Raw genomic sequence first — 23,925 nt, 5'->3', positions numbered from 1 at the left:
ATGTTTTGTCTTTTTCAGTCTTGTACAGATGAAAAGAGATGACGCTATACAAATGGGCGGATACAAGATTTTTTTGTTTAAATTAGGGGCGGTCTGCCCCAAATTTATTATATTTGAATATAATTGACAGGAGGGGTAATCTTTAGTACGAGTTATTAAATAAAACAGTTTTTGTCAGAATTAGTGACGTGTAACACGTGCTTTAAGTTCCCGCACTAAATTCGAATACGAATTTCGAACGCCGCGAATGACAGTTTGTTGACAGTTGTTTAAATTAAGAATCGAACGAATTTCATTTAAAAAACCAGTGAAAATCTTTTATTTTTGTTATTTTAAATTAATATTGTGTACCAGTTGTATTTTTGAAACTAAATAGTAAGTTCTGTGTGTGAAATAGAACCATTTCTGCTCGGCTAAAAGGATCTACGATGCGAATGTTGATGGATACAGAAAACGAGGTAGATCGAGAATGACCTGGTCAAGACGCTTGACTCACACACGGATTGTTTCGAGTTCGATTCCCGGTGAGAACACAAAAATTAAATGTGATTTTTCTCGAGCCTGGGTGTTCTGTCATGTAATTCACCACGGTAATTGGGCCTCCTGGCCTGTTGTGGTGCAAAAAAATATTTTTTCAAAGTAAAAAAATCTTACAAATACTTAAAGATGGCCATGTCGAGAGTCAAAAGTAGGAATAATCGGCGTGCGTCCATGAGAAGATGTATGAATGTAGGGGAAGTAAAGTCAGTATGCAAAGGCAGTGTGATATGGCGGGCCAATGCACACACCAAAAATTTTTACACTTAATACAATATATGTTGATATAAACAGCAAAAATGTGGACAAACTCAAAATATTGTTGATAAATTACCTGGTCCATGAAAAAGTATAGAAATTAAAAAAATAACATTTTCAGGCGTTGCCTAGTCTAGTATGTAGGTGAAATAATTCAATTAGATGAATCTCACCTGCATAAATGAAGGTTTCAGCTCTTTAACTTCACAAATATCAACAGATGAAAGAATTGAAGGAATATAGATGTTCAAATATAGGCAGAATGGTGAATGTTACACAGTGTGTAAAGTGGCCACTTAAACCAGTCATTGACAGGTCATAAGTCCTGTAGATGCCTAGACTTCTATATTACCTTCTCTTAAATGTTCTTCATCTCTGTTGTAATATGTTAACTTAATAATTAAAATTACGTTAATTACGTTGGATTCAAAACTTACATTTCACCAAAACGCTAAGATGGTAATAAATAAGATTGCAAAAAAAATATCAATTTTGGGAAGGATCAGAAGATTTATTGATAAGGACTCTGGCAAAACTATTTACAAAGCAATTATTGAACCACACGTTAACTACTGTAGTAGCATTTTATTTTTATCAAACAAAGAAAACATAGATAAACTAACTGTATTACAAAATAAAGCCTTTAGAATCATTTTGAAAAAAAACAGATACACGAGGGTAAAGTCGATGGTAAATGAAATGAAATTATTAACATATAAACAAAGAATATTTTACAATACAATGATATTTGTTCATAAAATTATAAACTCTAATAAAAAAACAGGATTTTGGAAAAAAATTGATAGGAACCAGCGTGAACACGATCACAATACTAGAGAAAAGAACAAAATTAGACTTCCATTTAGGAAAAAGGCAAAGTCACAAAATTCCATTTTATTTAAAGCAATTAAAAAGTATTACGAAATGGAAAAAAATATTTATGAAGAAAAAAACATATCAAAATTTAAAATAATGGTCAAGACATATGTGATAAACAATTTATAAATTAAATATATTTGCAATGTTATTATTAGAACACACATAACAATATGTATGATATGTGTGCCCTACTTTAAGATTTAAATAAAAATAAAATAAACAGATATATAACAAATGTTAAAGATAAGAAATGAATTATCTTCATCAGTGGCGTTACAGACCGTTGTGGGCCCTGACACTCCAGAATCTGTTTCCATTCCTCCCTGCACCCTGCGGATCTTCTCCAGTTCGTCGGGCCAATCGCTCTTATGTCACTTTCCACATTATCCAGCCATCTTCATTTTGGTCTGCCTCTGCTTCGTCTGCCTTCCGGAGTGATATAAAGAACCTTTTTTGGGGTGCGGTTATCATTCATTCTGTGCGCATGGCCCAACCATTGTGATCTTTGCCTACCGGCATAACCATTGGCAGAGGTTGGTTCTGCATCGAGGTAAGTAGAACAGCCTGTGTTGCCTTCGTCGAAGATAATTATCAGGGACAAATTCACTGAATTCATTCAGAATATCGGAATTATGTACGCGACCACGATATGAAGTATGTTTTCAATAGATGGAAGAGTAGAAAAGGATGTTGAAAGAAGAGTGAATTTGGGCAACAAAATGAACGGAGCACCAAGCACAGTAATTTCAAATAAAAATATGTCAATCGAAGCTAAACTGGCAGTCCACAACGGAGTTTTAGTCCCGACACTTGTCTATGGAAGTGAAACATGAAACTGGCAGAGGAAGGATGAAAGCCGAGTGAATCTCTTAGACGATTTTGTGGGAAATCTATGTATGACAGAGTTACGAATGATGAAATCAGGAGAGAGTGTAAATCTGAGTCAAGTATAATTGATAAGATTAAGAAAGGGCCTCTGAGATGGTTTGGTCACGTAGAACGAATGGACGACTAAAGAATGGTAAAACAAGTATACATGGCGAAAATGAACGGTAACGTGAGACGAGGACAACCGAGAAAGACGTGGCATGATCAGATAAACCAAAATCTTAAGTCTGGTCATGTCAAAAGCAGACAGAACCGAAGGGCATGTATGACAAGATGTATGAATGTGAAGAGGCTATGAATGTATGCCAGGATAAACTTGTGTGGCGGTCTATTCTCTCTGTATGGTGGTAGTAGTAGTAGTAGTAGTAGTAGTACCAGCAATGAGTTGAAAAAAGTGAACACCCAAATGAATATTCCTTCTCCCCAACAACGATTGGTAGCCCAGCATTCCTAGTAAGAAGTCAGTCGGGAAAGGCAACGGGTAAAATCCATACTCCCTGAGATACAGATAAAAACTCTTCATCATCGAGGAATATGTGGTTTCATTTGGCGACTGAATGATGGAACTTAATTCCAAGCGACTTCTTACCAAGGAATTATGCAAGGTTCTCAGAACCTGACTGTTTGAATAAATCTTAGCACTTCTTAGAACAAATCCAATCATTTTAAGGGGGTTATTGTACAGTGTATATATATTATATTGTTGGATAATTTATAAAGCGCCATTTTTGTGAAAATCACCTCAAGGGCGCTGTACAATTAATAAATATCCCAGTACGTCTTGCAGCTACAGAGCGCATGGACGGTTGGGATTCTAGTTCCTCGTTTTCAATTAAGATCAATCAAAAATTATAACAGATAGGAGCTAGATTACAGGACGTCTTGCAGCTACAGAGCGCATAGACAGTTAGAAATTTAGCTCCCATTTACACATTTTAAAAATTGACAAACAAATTTAGTGTATTAAAAAATAATTATAATATGAATAATAAAAAGGAGTACGATTACAACACGCCTTGCGGCTACTAAGCGCATAGCCGATTGGAATTCTAGACCCCGTTTACAAAATTTAGGTATTTTAAAGTTGATATATGAAAGCTAGATAACCAATCATCGTGCAGCTACAAAGCGCATGGATGAGAGGAATTCCAGCAAAGTTAAAACAATATCAATAAATTTATAAAAAATAGAGTATAGTAGTAAATTGGTCAAGTGTTCATTCCAAGAAGTAAGCAATAAAAAACTAAATAAATCAAACACTGTTTCAACTCCATGGTTAACAAAGGGAGATAGATGTCCGAAGAGAAGCTTTTGTAGACAGTAGGTAGATATCGTCGCCATGTGGCCCGCTGACTAGTAGATAGTTTCTGGAAACGCACGTGTGTAGTACTATTATGCCTTTTGTTCCAATGACTTGGTGTCCATTTTGGTCCGTATTATTTCGTTTTATGAGACGCAACATTCCTGTTCAAATTCACTTTTTTACATGAATATTACACAAACGCGTGTATAAGCGGTTTGATTTATCATTTTGTATATTATTAGAAGGCAGGTATTTGAAATGTTATGTATTTATCAATAAATGTCAGTTCACTTTTAGTAGCACTGTTGTAATTTATTAATTATGGGTGTAGTGTTCTAAATAGCAAAATTTAGGTACTTTCGCGTCAAAAACTGATGCATTCTTGAACGGTTTTAAAGGATTCTTATAAAATTTTATGATTTTAAGGTTACAGACGCACTTTTTTTGTAAGTTTCCATTGTTCACTATTTGTCACATGTTTTGTTAAGAATAAAGTATAAAACAATGCTATTAAATAAATAGTCTTCTTTTTTCCACTATTTGTTGAAACATGACTACATTACTACACACTAACGATTTATAAACATTAACTCATTGTTTTCTAACATATAACAACTTATTTTCAGATTTATTATAAGATTATAAGCTACGGTTGGAGAGGAACTATATTTCACGCCCAGCCCGTACGGTGGCTGAGCGCGAATCATGATATTATATGTATAATCATGATATCGAACAGTGATATTATATGTACAATTCATACTGACCATGTTATCAATACATCCTTAAAACTCCTTGGATTTACTATTTACAAACAGAGGCACAACTGAATTCAAAAATATCAATACCCTAAATAATTTAAATATACTTCCGGTGTACCACAGGGTGCTTACTTTGCTCCTTTGCTATTCAATCTATTCATCAATGATCTAAAATATGTTTTTCTTACTTCATCGAATTGGCTGTTTGCTGACGACACTAAGATTCTCAATCAGATCGATAGCCCTTCCGATTGTTCACTATTACAACCTGATTTACTGTCTTTTAGCCCCTGGTGGTCATCCAATAATCTACATCTCAACTTAAGTAAGTGCAAGGTTATGAGATTTTTTAGTCTGGAAAATACAATCATACGACTACTCACTGAACGATGAAATATTATCATCTGTGTCTAGTTTACGATAGTTAAGTATTATACTTGACACTAAACTTTCTTTTACAATTCATATTGAACATGTTATCAATAAATCCTTAAAACTACTTGGATTTATTTAACAGAAGCACAACTGACTTCAAAAATATCAAAACCCTTAAAGCTCTTTTCTGTTCCCTAGTTCGCGCGCACCTAGAGTATTTCTCTGTTATCTGGTCTCCATATTGTAATGTTTACATCAAAAATATTGAATCAGTTTAACATTGATTTTTGAGGAAGATAGGCTGGAGGTTGGGCTTATTCAGAGACCTATATACGTATAATGAATTAGAAACTAGCTTAAATATCCTCAGACAAAACTTACTCTTTCAAACTGATAACCATAGAACTAACTATGGTTTTCATTCCCCTATGCCCAGAATTCTCAGGTCTGCCAACAAACATACCAGTATTGATTTCTTTGATAACAAGTTGTCTTCTTTCAAACGATCACTGAATCAAATTTAATTATAAACACATCTCTCCCGCTTTCACTCCCACCAAGCTCTCAAAATACCATTGCGTCTATCTATTTTCCTTTATAATAATATTATATGTATAAATCTGTTCTTAAAAATGTCCATTGGGCGTATTTATAAATAAATAAATATATAGATTGAATGATAACTCAGCGTCAAACAGCACCCAGAGATTCCTGGCGGACCTAGGCGCATGCCCCTAAATACTGTCAGAAACTGCAGAAAAATAGTCATTAAAAATTAGCGTGAGAAAAATAAGGTTTAATAATATTAAAAGAAAATTAAAAAATGTTTTTCTAGAACAAAACTGTCGAAATATTCTCAGAGCAAAATGTGCAAAGCACATGGGTATTTTTTAAACAAAATGTTTTCGTTTTGTGTGTTTTATAACTATGTTCTGTTTACATTAGTATTGCTTCGGTGTCACAATATAAACAAAATATGCTGTAGCTAAATACAAAATACCAAAATAGCTCCCTTATCTCAACCGAGACGAAGGAATGATTACAGAATGTGGAAATTCAAGCATTTATTCCTTATTTGTTGCACCAGAGACGGAAAACTCTCTGTTGCAACAAATTTAAATATGAACAACTCTCTAGGGAGAAAGTCTAGTCTGCAAGCATTTGGACATACTCAAAACATTGTTGAATAATGAACATGCTTAAGTTATCCCAGTCACAAGTCAACGCGTGTGTAATCTCTAAGTCAACGCTCGTGTCGGTTTGTTTTTTGTTTTCCTCGTAAATAAAAACAGTTCACTGGCGAAAAATCGGCGTTTACTATAAAAAATAATACAATATATTGCATTTGCAAAATAGTAAGGAGTATCTAATACAAAAAAGTGACAATTAAATTACAATTACTATGGCGACTGCTATTCTGAACATTTGGCTTGCCAACCGCGGGCTAAATGCAATAAATAGCGTGATAAATACAACAACAACAACAAACCATCACGCCGTTTCCCCGTAGGGGTAGGCAGAGAGGATAGAACGCCATAACACTCTATCTTGGCATACAGACCTCGCTTCCTCTACATTTATACATCTTCTTATGCACGCACGCCGATTATTCCTACTTTTGACATGTCCATCTTCAAGTATTTGATGGACTCGATCGTGCCATGTCTTTCTCGGTCTTCCTCGTTTTCTGCATCCATCGACATTTGCATCGTAGATCCTTTTAGTCGTTCTTTCGCTGTCCATTCGCTCTACATGTCCAAACCAACGCAGCACCCCTTTCTTGATTCTGTCAATAATGCATGTCTCAGCCTTACACACTTCACGGATCTCGACATTTGTGCACCTATCATACATCGTTTTACCACACATTCGCCTGAGGGATCGCATTTCGACAGCATTCAACCTACTTTCATCATTATTTTTCCAATTCCATACTTCGCTCCCATACATTAGAGTTGGATAAATAATAAATAAATAAATAAAAATAGCAGTTTTGGAATATTTTCCATATTTACACCGGTGAAATTCAAATATATGATTGCGCAGGAGGATGTCTGAAAGTTCTTCTGTGAAGTAAAAGAGCTGAAACCTTTATTGATGTGGGCGAGATTCTTCTGGCTGAATGATTTCCCTACTGGGCTACGCCTGAATACACTTTTCAATTAACAATGTTTTGTGTATGTTTAAATGTTAGTAGACAGGCTGGATTTCTTCCCAAGGTAGTTATTAGATCTAAATATGTTTTTGAAAAGGGAAAAATAAAATCTAGGCATTTTCATGGCTTATGACCTGTCATTGGCCTGGTTTCAGTGGCCATTACGCACTGCAACAAATTTAGATCTGAATAACTCGGTAGGGAGGACATCCAGCCTGTCTACAAACATTCGGATATACTCAAAACATTGATAAAAGCTAAAACTATTGATGAAAATGGTTTTTCAATCAGTTTTATTTCTTAATTTTAGTAACAAAATGTAAAATTAACTATGGGAAGCGTGTGTCAAGTGACAAAATGTATCACGCCTGTAATATCTAATTAAACGAGTAACGTGGTGTACCAAGTTTGTGACTTAAAGAAATTTCGTGATATTTCAAGTTTGTGACAAAAATTTCGTGATATGCCAAGTTTGTGACGCGAAAATTTCGTGATACGCCAAGTTTGTGACGCGATAAATTTGTGATACGCCAAGTTTGTGAAGCGAAAACTTCGCGATATGCCGAGGTTTTGACAGTTGACAATTCCAGTTTCGAAGATGTCAAGTTACGAGTCTTGTTCACCGGATGTAGGTCCTACAGACATGGACTGTTACGGCCAGCAGTACTACTGTAACACGAGATCTCACTTCAGGGAACTTCACTGTCACAGTAAGTTTTATTTATTTAACACTTTATATACATATACAATATACAAAAATACATACATATAAGGGCGGGCATATTGCCTTAAGGCAATTTCTTCCGACCTACCCAAACAGTTCAGTTTTAAAAAATTACATGCACATGGACATATTTTTTTATTTATTTATTTATTAGGGATATCAACAGTAATACATGTAACAAAAATACACCAAATAAAATATACAGAGAATAAAACCAATGACAGATATCCACAGAAATACATTAAATACACGTACAATACATACTAGTGTGTTTGTGTGAGTGTAAGTGAGTGAGAGGGTGGGTGAGTGGGTGTTATATTGGAATGAGGGTGGACATGTGTGTAAATATTGCACAAGTGTCAAGTGTCGAAAATATAAATATATTTAAAATATTAAGAATTAGAGATAAAATATAATAAAATAAGATAAAATAAGACTTTATTATTGAAACTAAGTATAAGACAAAAAAGTATGTTTTAAGAAGCGCATTTTAAATGTTATTTTTTTACAATCAAGGGGAAAGTTCAAATTATATTCACTAACAAAACGTATTTTATTTTATTTTATTTTATTACGGAAATCAACAGTTCTACAAACATATTTTTAGTAAACAAACAGATATAGTGTATAAACTCAGAACTAATAACAGATTTCCACATAGTATACAAAGTTAGTAAAGAAAATATATTACATATCAAATAAATACATACAATTTATACATATAAAAATGTTCATTCCATGTACTCAATAATCAAAGATTTTTTAAATATTTATTTTAAGAACATTAAGTTACTGTAAATTGGGTGGGATAAGGACAAGAATGCTTGAAGAGAGGATAAGGAGGGGAGGGGAGATGTACATATTTATTATTATAATGTCTACTAAGTTACGTAATACATTTTTAGTGTAAATTTTAAATCTGACAGAGTGGTGTTTGTGTAATCTATATTTTTAAATTTTGTATTGTACATTGAAAAAGTCCTACGAAAAAAAGCATTTTTAACATACGATGTTTTACTTATTGGTACATGAAACAGGTGGTACCGTCTACAAATCCTGGCTGGCACATGTATTGGTATTAAACCAAGCAGCTCTGTACAGTCAACCATTCCTGTCATAATTTTGTAAAGCAGTAGAGAGTGTATAAGTGGAGAGTTCTGGGCATAGTTCGTACGAACTGCTGGCAGATGAAATAGAGAGCTCGACGTGTGACGGGCGCGGTAGCCGGGGACATTTAATGATAACTCCGACAAAAGAGCCGGACTATCAAGGCGTCCACTGAGTATGTCACGAAGCACCCCCATGTCCAACAGTAGACGGCGATCTTCTAAAGTAAGCGAGTGGTGTTTTTTGCAGGAAGACATATAATTGAGATCGGTATACCTGCAGCTCCAGTTAAGGTGTCTAAGAAATGTCCATTGAATTTTCTCGAACTTTTCTTTATGTGTGACATATTGCGGAGACCAAACAGAAGAAGCGTACTCGAGCAAACTGCAAACATGAGCAAAGTAGACCATTTTAATACACGCGATATCTTTAAATACCTGACAAGTACGAAGTACAAAACCAAGGTTTCTATGTGCACGGGTCAGTATAACATCGAAGTGATTCTCAAATGTAAGTTTGCTATGTATATATATATAGTTGGATAATTAATAAAGCGCCATTTTTGTGAAAATCACCTCAAGGGCGCTATACGATTAATAAATATCCCAGTACGTCTTGCAGATACAGAGCGCATAGACGGTTGGGATTCTAGTTCCTCGTATTCAATTAAGATCAATCAAAAATTATAATAGATAGGAGATAGGTTACAGGACGTCTTGCAGCTACAGAGCGCATAGACAGTTAGAAATTTAGCCCCCATTTACACATTTTAAAATTTGACAAATAAATTTAGTGTATTACAAAATAATAATAATATGAATAGTAAAAATGAGTAAGATTACAACACGCCTTGCTGCTACTAAGCGCATAGACGATTGGAATTCTAGACCCCGTTTACAAAATTAAGGTATTTTAAAGTTGATATATGAAAGCTAGATAACCAATCATCGTGCAGCTACAAAGCGCATGGATGAGAGGAATTCCAGCAAAGTTAAAACAATATCAATAAATTTATAAAAAATAGAGTATAGTAGTAAATTGGTCAAGTGTTCATACCAAGAAGTAAGCAATAAAAAACTAAATAAATCAAACACTGTTTCAACTCCATGGTTAACAAAGGGAGATAGATGTGCGAAGAGAAGCTTTTGTAGACAGTAGGTAGATACCGTCGCCATGTGGCCCGCTGGCTGGTAGATAGTTTCTGGAAACGCACGTGTGTAGTACTATTATGCCTTTTGTTCCAATGACTTGGTGCTATCAAGAATAACACCCAGATCGCGTACGGTATCAACTCTCTGAACGGGTTGGTTTTCTAATATATAATGATATGGGATGGGATGTCGACCTCGCGAAAAAGAAATAAGCAAACACTTTGATACATTGATACACTGACTCTTAAGATATTATACAAAATTAAAAACAAAGATTAACAAAATAAAAAATATATAAAAATGAAAACTTTACCATGAAGAGATTTTTGATTGAGCTAATGAGATAGATTCATCTGGCTAAATTATTTTACGTACTAGGCAACGCCTGAAAACAATTTTTCTTTTTTTAAAAATTCTATTTATTTTTTTTATTTTATCATTATAATATTTTTGCGCAATATAAGAAAAAGAAATAAAAATATTCCTGATTATTAAATTTTAAGTTTGAATAGGATAATGCGTGTTTTTTTAAAAAGGGGAAATTTTGAAAGTTTAGGACCAATGAAATATTCTGATTTTGTCCAAATGTTTGTAGACAAAAGATTGGATTTCACCCGCTAGGGAGTCATAAATTATTATAATTATCATGGATAACTAAAATAGCGCCATTTTCGTAATATAATACCACAAGGGCGCTTTACATAGTGATTCTATAAATAAACAAATTTAATTGAACCTTTTAAATTTGTAATTTGATTAAAACAATTTATTTTGTTTTTATATGATACGGATTTTTTTTTTGAATAAACACAAGTGATAAAATAGAATATTAAAAAAATAAAGAATAATTACATAGCAATGAAAAACATATAAATAGTAAAAATAGTAAACAAAAATCCCACAAAGGCATTTATTTATTTATTTATTTAATGTATGTATTATGTCTTAATAGTGTATTATGTTAACTATGTAACTTTATTTTTAAATCTTAATAATATTTTTATTTAATTTTTATACTTGAAAAAATGTTAACTATGTTTAGTGTGTAACTTTTTCTTATTATATAGTATGTATAATGTAAAAGCCCCATGGGCGTCAACAGAAAGAAAAATAAAAAAAGAAAAATAAAAATAAACGGCATAAATTGCCTTTAACATATATTGAACATAAATATGAAAAAAAAATAAAAAATACATACATAAAAACATAACAAAAAATTATAAAAATTGCATAACTATAACAATAGTAACAAGCAGGTAAATACATAAAAGCAACCAAAAATAATAACGAAATAAATACATAAATATGAAAAAACAAAAAAGGAAAAAACATTTTTAAATAAAAAGAAAAGCTTAAGAATAATATTGCGAGAGAAAAAAAGAAATCAGACTCGTTTTATAACTATCAAGTCCAGAACCAAATATATCAGCCTTGTCCTCATACTGATTGCCATATCTATGGAGCCTAGGGATAGGCGAGTGCACGTGATAGTTGGTTCTAGAACTTGCAGAACAAAAAGGAGATCTGTGGCGGGTATGTCGACCAGGTACACGCAAACACACCAACTCCAGCAAATCTGGACAGTCAATTAATGAATTGATCACCTTAAAAAGTAATATTAGGTCAGTTAGGATTCTTCTATCAGAAAGTCTTAAAAGATTTGCTGAAGACGACAATTGATTATAATTAAATAAAGCAGCTGGAATATGAAGTTTAAAATGAATATATTTTAGAAATTTCTTCTGGATGCGCTCGAGTGAATCAGAATGTACCCGATAATGGGGCGACCAGCGACCAGCGACCAGACTGGAGAAATATATTCTTAACGACTTCTAACTAGGGAGCAATAAAGTGACTTGATTGGTGCGATACTTTCAAATTTATTAGTAACCCTACAAATAAATCTCAACATACTTAGCGCCTCATTTGAAATCTTGTCAATATGTTTGATAAATGTAAGTTTATCATCAAAAGGCATGGCCTGTTCGTGGGTATACAAGAAAATGTTAATGAATTTTTGCTCCTATAATAAATAAAATAATGGACAGTTATAATTTTTGTGCAACATAAGAAAGAAAATGTAAAATATTCTATAGAAGATTATATGGCATTTTTTTTATAGTAATTAAAAAAGGAAATAAAAAATATTAAAAAAAAACACAAAAATATTTTTTATTATTTATTAAAGGGCAACAAAATAAATCATAGAAAAAAAGAGTTCATATCTTAAGTTGGAATCCAGGAAAGTGCGTGTTTTTAAAAAGAAGGAAAATTTTGAAAGTTTGTAATCAGTGAAATATTATCAGTAAAAAAAGAATTAAATATTTTTGGGCCTATAAAATATGCATGTCTCTGTGCGAGCTTTTGTTTTACAATGTGCTATTTCTAACACACGATTCCTTCTTTGACTTGATCTGTTTGAATTACTTGTAAATACATTTTGGTTCTTAAATACATATTTTAAACATTGAAAACAATACATTTGTCTTATTTCCAAAAGTTTAGCTTATTGGTTCAATTTTTAAACGTCTTCTTCATTCATTTCATTTTCATTTATTTATTCAGATATTTAGAACATTACATAAAAAAGACCCAATTCAATCTAAATACAATAATAGATCACAAATTACAGTAGATAGTTATGTTATTAAAATAATATAACAAAATGTAAAAAGATAAATTAAAAGTTAGAAAGTGCTTTCCTAAGGGAAGGCCCACTGTCGTGAAATATGTCGACATCCGAGGCGATGCGATTAAGTAGCAAGATTGCTCTACCAACCGGCATAACCATTGGCCGGTTGGTTCTGCATCGCGGTAGGTAAAACAATCGACGCTGTCTTTGTCGAAGATAGTTATCAGGTACGAACAGACCTACATCCATCAGAATTTCTGAGTTATGTATGCGACCACCGATCACCTGGAAAAAGTGAACACCCAAATGAACGTCCCTCCTCCTCCATAATGACTGATAGCCCAGCGTCCCCAGTAAAAAGTCGGTTGGGAAAAGCCGAGGATAATATCCACAGACATTTTTTCTGCACTCTCTCCGCCATCAAAGAGTATCGAGCCTCACGTGGCGACCAAATAATGGGACTAAACTCCAAACGACTTCTTACCGAGGAATTATACAATGTCCTCATAATCTGAGTGTTAGAAAAGATCTTGGCATTTCGAAGAACAAAACCGAGCATTTTAAGGGAATCATTACATAGATTAACTATATGAAGATTAAAAGATAACTGAGCATCAAACAACACCCCGAGATCTCTGGACGTTGAAGCCCTTTCAAGCCTCACTCCGTCCATGAGATAACGATAGTATATTGTTCTGGATGCTCTTGCGTATGCCATTACCAAACATTTGGAAACATTGAAGAATAATTTGTTTTGTTTGCTCCATTGCAAGCATTTTAAGGGAGTCATCACATAGATTAACTATATGAAGATTTAAAGATAACTGAGCATCAAACAACGCCCCGAGATCTCTGGACGTTGAAGCCCTTTCAAGCCTCACTCCGTCCATGAGATAACGATAGTATATTGTTTTGGATGCTCTTGTGAATGCCATTACCAAACATTTGGAAACATTGAAGAATAATTTGTTTTGTTTGCTCCATTGCAAGCATTTTAAGGGAGTCATCACATAGATTAACTATATGAAGATTAAAAGATAACTGAGCATCAAACAACGCCCCGAGATCTCTGGACGTTGAAGCCCTTTCAAGCCTCACTCCGTCCATGAGATAACGATAGTATATTGTTTTGGATGCTTTGCGTATGCCATTACCAAACATTTGGAAACATTGAAGAATAATTTGTTTTGTTTGCTCCATTGCAAGCATTTTAAGGGAGTCATCACATAGATTAACTGTATGAAGATTAAAAGATAACTGAGCATCAAACAACGCCCCGAGATCTCTGGACGTTGAAGCCCTTTCAAGCCTCACTCCGTCCATGAGATAACGATAGTATATTGTTTTGGATGCTCTTGCGTATGCCATTACCAAACATTTGGAAACATTGAAGAATAATTTGTTTTGTTTGCTCCATTGCAAGCATTTTAAGGGAGTCATCACATAGATTAACTATATGAAGATTAAAAGATAACTGAGCATCAAACAACGCCCCGAGATCTCTGGACGTTGAAGCCCTTTTAAGCCTCACTCCGTCCATGAGATAACGATAGTATATTGTTTTGGATGCTCTTGTGTATGCCATTACCAAACATTTGGAAACATTGAAGAATAATTTGTTTTGTTTGCTCCATTGCAAGCATTTTAAGGGAGTCATTACATAGATTAACTGTATGAAGATTAAAAGATAACTGAGCATCAAACAACGCCCCGAGATCTCTGGACGTTGAAGCCCTTTCAAGCCTCACTCCGTCCATGAGATAACGATAGTATATTGTTTTGGATGCTCTTGCGTATGCCATTACCAAACATTTGGAAACATTGAAGAATAATTTGTTTTGTTTGCTCCATTGCAAGCATTTTAAGGGAGTCATCACATAGATTAACTGTATGAAGATTAAAAGATAACTGAGCATCAAACAACGCCCCGAGATCTCTGGACGTTGAAGCCCTTTCCAGCCTCACTCCGTCCATGAGATAACGATAGTATATTGTTCTGGATGCTCTTGCGTATGCCATTACCAAACATTTGGAAACATTGAAGAAAAATTTGTTTTGTTTGCTCCATTGCAAGCATTTTAAGGGAGTCATTACATAGATTAACTGTATGAAGATTAAAAGATAACTGAGCATCAAACAACGCCCCGAGATCTCTGGACGTTGAAGCCCTTTCAAGCCTCACTCCGTCCATGAGATAACGATAGTATATTGTTTTGGATGCTCTTGCGTATGCCATTACCAAACATTTGGAAACATTGAAGAATAATTTGTTTTGTTTGCTCCATTGCAAGCATTTTAAGGAAGTCATTACATAGATTAACTATATGAAGATTAAAAGATAACTGAGCATCAAACAACGCCCCGAGATCTCTGGACGTTGAAGCCCTTTCCAGCCTCACTCCATCCATGAGATAACGATAGTATATTGTTTTGGATGCTCTTGCGTATGCCATTACCAAACATTTGGAAACATTGAAGAATAATTTGTTTTGTTTGCTCCATTGCAAGCATTTTAAGGGAGTCATTACATAGATTAACTGTATGAAGATTAAAAGATAACTGAGCATCAAACAACGCCCCGAGATCTCTGGACGTTGAAGCCCTTTCCAGCCTCACTCCGTCCATGAGATAACGATAGTATATTGTTCTGGATGCTCTTGCGTATGCCATTACCAAACATTTGGAAACATTGAAGAATAATTTGTTTTGTTTGCTCCATTGCAAGCATTTTAAGGAAGTCATTACATAGATTAACTATATGAAGATTAAAAGATAACTGAGCATCAAACAACGCCCCGAGATCTCTGGACGTTGAAGCCCTTTCCAGCCTCACTCCATCCATGAGATAACGATAGTATATTGTTCTGGATGCTCTTGCGTATGCCATTACCAAACATTTGGAAACATTGAAGAATAATTTGTTTTGTTTGCTCCATTGCAAGCATTTTAAGGGAGTCATTACATAGATTAACTGTATGAAGATTAAAAGATAACTGAGCATCAAACAACGCCCCGAGATCTCTGGACGTTGAAGCCCTTTCCAGCCTCACTCCGTCCATGAGATAACGATAGTATATTGTTCTGGATGCTCTTGCGTATGCCATTACCAAACATTTGGAAACATTGAAGAATAATTTGTTTTGTTTGCTCCATTGCAAGCATTTTAAGGGAGTCATTACATAGATTAACTATATGAAGATTAAAAGATAACTGAGCATCAAACAACGCCCCGAGATCGCTGGACGTTGAAGCCCTTTCCAGCCTCACTCCGTCCATGAGATAACGATAGTATATTGTTCTGGATGCTCTTGCGTATGCCATTACCAAACATTTGGAAACATTGAAGAATAATTTGTTTTGTTTGCTCCATTGCAAGCATTTTAAGGGAGTCATTACATAGATTAACTGTATGAAGATTAAAAGATAACTGAGCATCAAACAACGCCCCGAGATCTCTGGACGTTGAAGCCCTTTCAAGCCTCACTCCGTCCATGAGATAACGATAGTATATTGTTCTGGATGCTCTTGCGTATGCCATTACCAAACATTTGGAAACATTGAAGAATAATTTGTTTTGTTTGCTCCATTGCAAGCATTTTAAGGGAGTCATTACATAGATTAACTGTATGAAGATTAAAAGATAACTGAGCATCAAACAACGCCCCGAGATCTCTGGACGTTGAAGCCCTTTCCAGCCTCACTCCGTCCATGAGATAACGATAGTATGTTGTTCTGGATGCTCTTGCGTATGCCATTACCAAACATTTGGAAACATTGAAGAATAATTTGTTTTGTTTGCTCCATTGCAAGCATTTTAAGGGAGTCATTACATAGATTAACTGTATGAAGATTAAAAGATAACTGAGCATCAAACAACGCCCCGAGATCTCTGGACGTTGAAGCCCTTTCAAGCCTCACTCCGTCCATGAGATAACGATAGTATATTGTTTTGGATGCTCTTGCGTATGCCATTACCAAACATTTGGAAACATTGAAGAATAATTTGTTTTGTTTGCTCCATTGCAAGCATTTTAAGGGAGTCATTACATAGATTAACTGTATGAAGATTAAAAGATAACTGAGCATCAAACAACGCCCCGAGATCTCTGGACGTTGAAGCCCTTTCCAGCCTCACTCCGTCCATGAGATAACGATAGTATGTTGTTCTGGATGCTCTTGCGTATGCCATTACCAAACATTTGGAAACATTGAAGAATAATTTGTTTTGTTTGCTCCATTGCAAGCATTTTAAGGGAGTCATTACATAGATTAACTGTATGAAGATTAAAAGATAACTGAGCATCAAACAACGCCCCGAGATCTCTGGACGTTGAAGCCCTTTCAAGCCTCACTCCGTCCATGAGATAACGATAGTATATTGTTTTGGATGCTCTTGCGTATGCCATTACAAAGCATTTGGAAACATTGAAGAATAATTTGTTTTGTTTGCTCCATTGAATTATATTTTGAATGTCACACTGAAGTCTAATACAATCTGAAGAAGTCAGTATTTCACAAAAAAATTTTAAGTCGTCAGCAAATAAAAGAAAATTACAAAATTCTTAGACCAGTAGGTTTTATTACAATATTTTGAGTTCAAAATAACTCGTATGAATTCAAAATCTTGTAAATATACAAGTTAGTTATTAATAATAATTATTTTTTAGGCATGTCCAAATGTGTAATTGTATTGTTGATTTTTTCAGATGGGGCTTCTAGTCCTATAGATCACCTGGGCGTATCGGAAGAGGATTTAACGCATAATTACTGGCAGCACAGCCGGGTAGGAAGTCCTCAAGAATATATATCTCATGGATTCCATACTTCCTACAATAGCTATGGTATGATAAAATTATAAATTACAATTTTACTATAGCCCTTTAAATGTAACCTGATTAGAATGACAGTTGTCAGAAAAAGTGACGACATATCTTTGTAGTAACGTCAAAGGAGTTTTTTATGATAAAAGGAGGCTAAACTAGCAGTTCACAACGGAGTTCTAGTTCCAACTCTAATGTATGGGAGCGAAGTATGGAATTGGAAAAATAATGATGAAAGTAGGTTGAATGCTGTCGAAACGCGATCCCTCAGGAGAATGTGTGGTAAAACGATGTATGATAGGTGCACAAATGTCGAGATCCGTGAAGTGTGTAAGGCTGAGACATGCATTATTGACAGAATCAAGAAAGGGGTACTGCGTTGGTTTGGACATGTAGAGCGAATGGACAGCGAAAGAACGGCTAAAAGGATCTACGATGCAAGTGTTGATGGATGCAGAAAACAAGGAAGACCGAGAAAGAGATGGCACGATCAAGTCCATCAAATAATTGAAGATGGACATGTCAAAAGTAGGAATAATCGGCGTGCCTGCATGAGAAGATGTATGAATGTAGAGGAAGCGAGGTCTGTATGCCAAGATAGAGTGTTATGGCGTTCTATCCTCTCTGCCTACCCCTACGGGGAAACGGCGTGATGGTTTGTTGTTGTTGTTGAAACAACTTTGTTTTTAACCACTAATTTTTATTTTTCACCGACCGGTTTCAAAGCAAACAAGCTTCTTTGTCAAGGTTTACGTAACTAATGAATTGATTCCTTTTTATTTTATTTCTATCATGTTCACTAAATACTACACGTGGACACAATAAATCAAGTGGTTTTTTCTTACACGGGTGGTAATTTGATATCATTATTTTCGAAGTAAGACAGGAGAGGACTAAAAGAAATATTGTTTATTTGGTTATTAATTATTGTTTTCTTATTATGAATCGCTTTTTTAATTTTTAATATTTCTAAGTTGTCTAATTTTAATATTTTATTTTCAACATGAAGTACTTTTAATCCAGTGTCTTTATTGAAGTTATGATTATTTTCTATCAGGTGGTTTGCGAATTCAGAAAAAATATTATTATTTGAGCATATATTGGATTTATGAATGGTAGAGGATGTATGGATCAAATATTTGCATTACGCAATATGACAGAAAAGTTTTTGGCGAAAAACCAGAAGCTTTTTTGCGCTTTTGTTGATTTGCAAAAAGCATTTAATCGAGTTGATAGGAAAAAATTATGGATGGTTCTATCGGAGTATGGAGTGAGTGACAACCTTGTCCGCGCTATTGCTTCTTTGTACAAAGATAGTGTAGCGTGTGTAAGGGTAAATGGGTCATTAACTTCCTGGTTTGACATCCCTAAAGGAGTCAAACAGGGATGTGTAATGTCACCGTGGTTATTCAACATATACATGGATAAATGTATGAAAGAATTGAAAAGTATGGATGTGGGAGCGAAAATGAGTAATCTAACTGTCAGTTGCCTTCTGTACGCCGATGACGCAGTCCTCCTAGCTGACAGCGAAGAGGAACTGCAATCCTCGGTTACAAAGGTTTACGAAGTGTGCAAGGAGAGTGATTTGCTAATGAATGTGCAAAAGTCGAACGTCATGGTCTTTGAAAGAAATGTAACTATGACTGAATGTAAGATTGTAGTAAATGGAGATAGTTTGAAACAGGTCGAAGAATTTGTATATCTGGGTAGTATGTTTACTAGAGATGGAGATATGGACAAGGATATTGAAAGGAGGGTTAGTGCCGGTAACAGAGTTAATGGTGCCTTAAAGTCTGTCGTAGCAAATAAGTGTCTATCGCAAGAGGCTAAATTAGCAGTTCATAATGGAGTTCTGGTACCAACCCTAATGTATGGAAGCGAAGCATGGAGTTGGAAAAAAAGGGACGAAAGTAGACTGAATGCTGTTGAAATGCGATCCCTCAGGCGAATGTGCGGAAAAACAATGTATGATAGGTGCCCTAATGTCGAAATTAGAGCAGAATGCAAGGCTGAGTTAAGCATTATCGACAAAATTAAGAAAGGTCTTTTGCGATGGTTCGGTCATGTGGAGCGAATGAATGATGAAAGAACGGCTAAAAAGATTTATGATGCGAATGTGTCTGGTTGTAGAAGTCGAGGAAGGCCGAGAAAGACATGGCATGATCAAGTACAACAAATTCTTGAAAGTGGTCATGTGAAAAGTCGGAATAATCGACGTGCGTGCATGAGAAGATGTATGAATGTGAAGGAAGCAAAGGAAGTGTGCCAGGACAGAGTGGTGTGGCGTTCTATCCTCTCTGCCTACCCCTCCGGGGAAATGGCGTGATGGTTAGTTAGTTAGTTAGTTAAGCATATATTATTTGAAGATTCTCTAATTGGAAACTAGTATTTCGAACATTGTTGCCGAAGGACTCCACCCACCCTCCCTTCGCCCTTGTGCCCCCGCTCCCATGACCTGTGCCTCGATTATGAACGCTATCTTCATCTGTATATATCGAGACGGTATACTTAACTTCTGTACTATCTGTATCTTACCTCGGTATGTTCTATCTACTTGCCATATCGACATCATATGATCGAAACAAGCCAATGGAATGACCGCAAACAATTAGTCCGCGTTCCTTACGTACGTCATTAACATTTAAAATAGTTATCATTTTTATTTCAAATAGGCTTCTGTAATAAAAAGTGCTCACTTTAAAGCGATTATAAACTCCGATAAATCCCAATTCAAGCAAAAAATGCTCGCTTGAACATGAATTTTGCATGACTTTTGGAAATCACCTAGACGGTACGCTTAGCGATCGTCTGTATGTATCTACCGATCTGTACCGATGGACTACAAAGCCGGCTCCTATAACGTCTCGACACATACACTCGGAAAGATAGTAAAACAGATGGAAAAAATATAATAACTAATTTTTTTTTTTTTAAGTGGTAACTTTCTGACGCATATAATCTGTGTCTGACGCCTAGTTACTAATATTTGTTAATAGGACCGAACCTGGCGACATTATTTTCACATCAAGGAGTTCGTTTTATTAAAGTGACAGTTATGTCGGAATTTAAGTCGACTTCAAAACTTACTTATTTCTCTCTCATATTATTAAAAAGCTTTTAAGAAAAAAAGTGCCAACCTCAAAACGATTAATTTTTTTTTTAATTCTCGGTTTCGACACTTTCAATGCGTAGATAAACGTATCGAGGGGTTCTAGACTCGTCGGTATAAAATGATGTACTTACATCAAAACTTGATGGTGGGGGTATCGATACTATACCTTTGTAGTCGGTCGGGAGACTTTTATCTTTAACTATGACATCATACTGAAGCTACGTCCTTTAGAGCGTAGATATGTGTACCGTGACGTATGCTTCCCTTTATGTCATATCGATATACCTACCAAAAACTTGAAGGTGGGAGGTTGGTAGTATATCTTTATAATCGCTAGAGGGAATTTATCTTCAACCATACCGTCAATGTGAAGGTATGACGTCTTTATCTTCCTATCATAATTGAGGCCCAGGTCTGGCTACGTGAATGCAACCGCCGTCAAGTCTGACTCTGTAGGGGGAAGCAACCCCCTCCCCAAGAAGTGTCTCGTCCCCCCTCACCGCTCCTGCACCCAACTCAAACCCAAGAAGCCCTCCCTAACCCCCTTCAAGTCTCAATATATTACTCCAGAACCTACAAAAAGCGCTCAATCCTCATTTTGTCAAAACAAAAACTGTGTTTAGAACAAGTTCCAAAACTTATTTGCTGAACCAAAAAAAAACAAAAGCGCATATTAAATATCAACATGCAATCTTTGGTTAATGAATATTCATTTCCAAACCAATCCTTCTTGAAGCCTAATGTAGTTCCATTATCATTTCGCCTAGTTCATCCGTGTCTTTACTTACTAGGTTTGTTAAGAACATAGCGGGAACTTTTAAATTTCGCGGGTTTGGAGAGTCCTATTGTCAATTTTTTTATGTTGGTATCTCTTCAATCCATGCCTCACGTCTGAGAATGATGATTACGCCTGACTCTAGGCATGGCTCGTCTGTGGACAGTCTCCCTCCATCTGGAACGGTCTTGCGCTCTTCTATAGGCATTCGTCAGTGATGATAACTCAGTGACTGTGCCGCTCCATCTTGCCGGTTGACGTCCATGCGACCTTGTCCCTTCGACACTTCCCAGGAGAATAGTTTTCTCCAAACTATCAGAGTCTCCCCTGGAAACATGCCCAAAGAACATTCTCACACATGGATATCAGTCTTTCTCCTATGTCCAGTTCCTGGAGAATAGATGCATTTGTACGTCTGGCCGTCCACAGAATCCACAGCACTCGCCGCCAACACCACATCTCGAAAGCTTCGATTTTTTTCTTTTCAGATTCCCTCAGTGTCCAACACTCCACACCGTAGATGAACACTGACAAAACCATGGCCTTCATCAGTCTCATTTTTGTGTTAATGGTTATACTGCGATTCTTCCAGATCTTCACCAGCTGACTCATAGCACTTTTGGCATTCTCTAATCGCTGATTAGAGAACCTAGATAAATGAAATTGTTGACTCTTTCTAAGTTGGGCAGTAAGGATAATGGTGCTACTTTATTAGCTCGATCAATAATGATAAGCTTAGTTTTGCTCATATTCATTGAGAGTCCCAGATCTGAACTAGCAGCATCTGTTCGTTCAAATGTTGGTATACATGCCGCTAAAATTTTCAGCTGTATTTATTGTTTACTTTGTCTGTGGCAGCCGCTAAGGTTGGACGTGTTTTAATGAGCTTGGCGATTTTGTTTTGTTAAAAAAATGGATCAAAGAATTTGTATAAAATTTTGTGTAAAAAATAAATGAAGTGTAACAAAGTGTGTGAAATGTTAACAAAGGCCTATGGTGAGTCTGATATGGGTAAACCGAGAGTTTACGAGTAGTATAAGCGTTTCCAAGATGGTCATGAAGACGTTGAAGATGACGAACGGCCCGAACGCCCCAGCACATCAACAACCGATAAAAACGTGGAAAAAGTTAATGAAATGGCTACGAACAATCGCCCAATCACAATCAAAGAAGTATCTTTTGATGTAGGCATATCGATTGGCTCATACCGTGAAATTTTTTCGAATGTTCTAGGTATGAAACGCGTGGCAGCCAAAATTTGTTTCAAAATTTTTGATTTTCGGACAAAAATAGCGGCGAATGGAAGTCGCTCTGGTGTCACTAAATGAAGTGAAGGACGATGCAGAATTACTGAAACGTGTTAAATAGGTGACACAATATGGAATATGACGTCAAAACTAAAGCCCAGTCGCCCAAATTGCCGAGTACGCCGAACACGTCTAACCTAAGCGGCTGCCACTGGCAAAGTAAACAATGAATAAAGCTTAAAAATTTTGGCATACTTTAGAGGCATGTATACCAACGTAATTTTTTATTTTAATTGACAATCGGACTCTCCGAACCTGCGAAATTTAAAAATTCCCGTTTTTTTCTGAACAAACCTCGTATGACCACTTTTGCGAATCAGAGGTGAATCTTATTTTCCCAACTTAGGGTTTTAAATACATCCTTTACAGGCCTTTAGTGCAAAGAGCTTCGGCGACATTGTCTGCAGTGGTGTAGTTTTAAATAAAAAAAAGTACCGGAGCGCACCGCCACCATTATGGTGAAGTGGTGGGGAAGTGGGGGGGAGACACATGCTTAGACTTTTGCCAGTTATCGGCAATATATACGTTTGTTGTTATTTCGAATGGTTTGAAGAGACTTAAGTAGATATTTTTTTGAAACGTTATTTTTGTTCCTGACCAGAGCTGGAGCCGAGCCGGAGCCAGAGATGTCGTCGGCATACATAACAATTTTTCCTTTAAAATTATACAGTGATAAGTCATTAATATATAAAATATATAATAGTGGACCCAAAATAGATCCTTGTGGGACTCCAAAATTTACTGTTTGTGAAACGTAATATTTGTTCCTGACCAGAGCCGGAGCGCCGCTCCGCTCAGACAAAAAGTGCCGGAGCGCCGCTCCGGTGCGCTCCGGCCCACTTGACGCCTTGTCGATTTTCGCTACGCATACTTCTCCAGGACCACTTAACGATTTGTTTGCCCGTTCGCAGGTTACGACGACCGACAGGCGACGGCGGTGGCGGCGGCGGCGCAGGGCGCGCAGTACTACCAGCTGGACGCGCCGGCGGCCCCCGCCGCGCCCGGCGTGGTGCGCGTCGTCAAGCGCCGCAACACGGCCAACAAGAAAGAGCGCCGCCGCACGCTCAGCATCAACTCGGCGTTCGCCGACCTGCGCGACTGTATCCCTAACGTGCCGGCCGACACTAAACTGAGTAAG

The 23,925-nt window shown here is 36.1% G+C and overlaps 1 protein-coding gene across 1 annotated transcript; it reads left to right on the top strand.

The window, feature by feature from the left end:
* Positions 1–166: 166 nt before the first annotated feature.
* LOC148275438 (twist-related protein 2-like) lies at positions 167–23,925 on the top strand (the record flags this gene model as incomplete). Its single annotated transcript, XM_088235709.1, has 4 exons — positions 167–375; positions 7,467–7,866; positions 17,477–17,611; positions 23,699–23,925. Coding segments are annotated over exons 2-4 (474 nt in total), but the record flags the coding sequence as incomplete, so codon positions are not given.

The sequence above is a fragment of the Micrasema longulum genome, unplaced genomic scaffold (genome assembly GCF_059751315.1).
Source record: "Micrasema longulum isolate JH-2025_06_02 unplaced genomic scaffold, ASM5975131v1 h1tg001426l, whole genome shotgun sequence".
Taxonomy (NCBI): domain Eukaryota; kingdom Metazoa; phylum Arthropoda; class Insecta; order Trichoptera; family Brachycentridae; genus Micrasema; species Micrasema longulum.
Note: the sequence above shows the minus strand (reverse complement) of the source record. Positions and strands in the feature narration are given on the sequence as shown.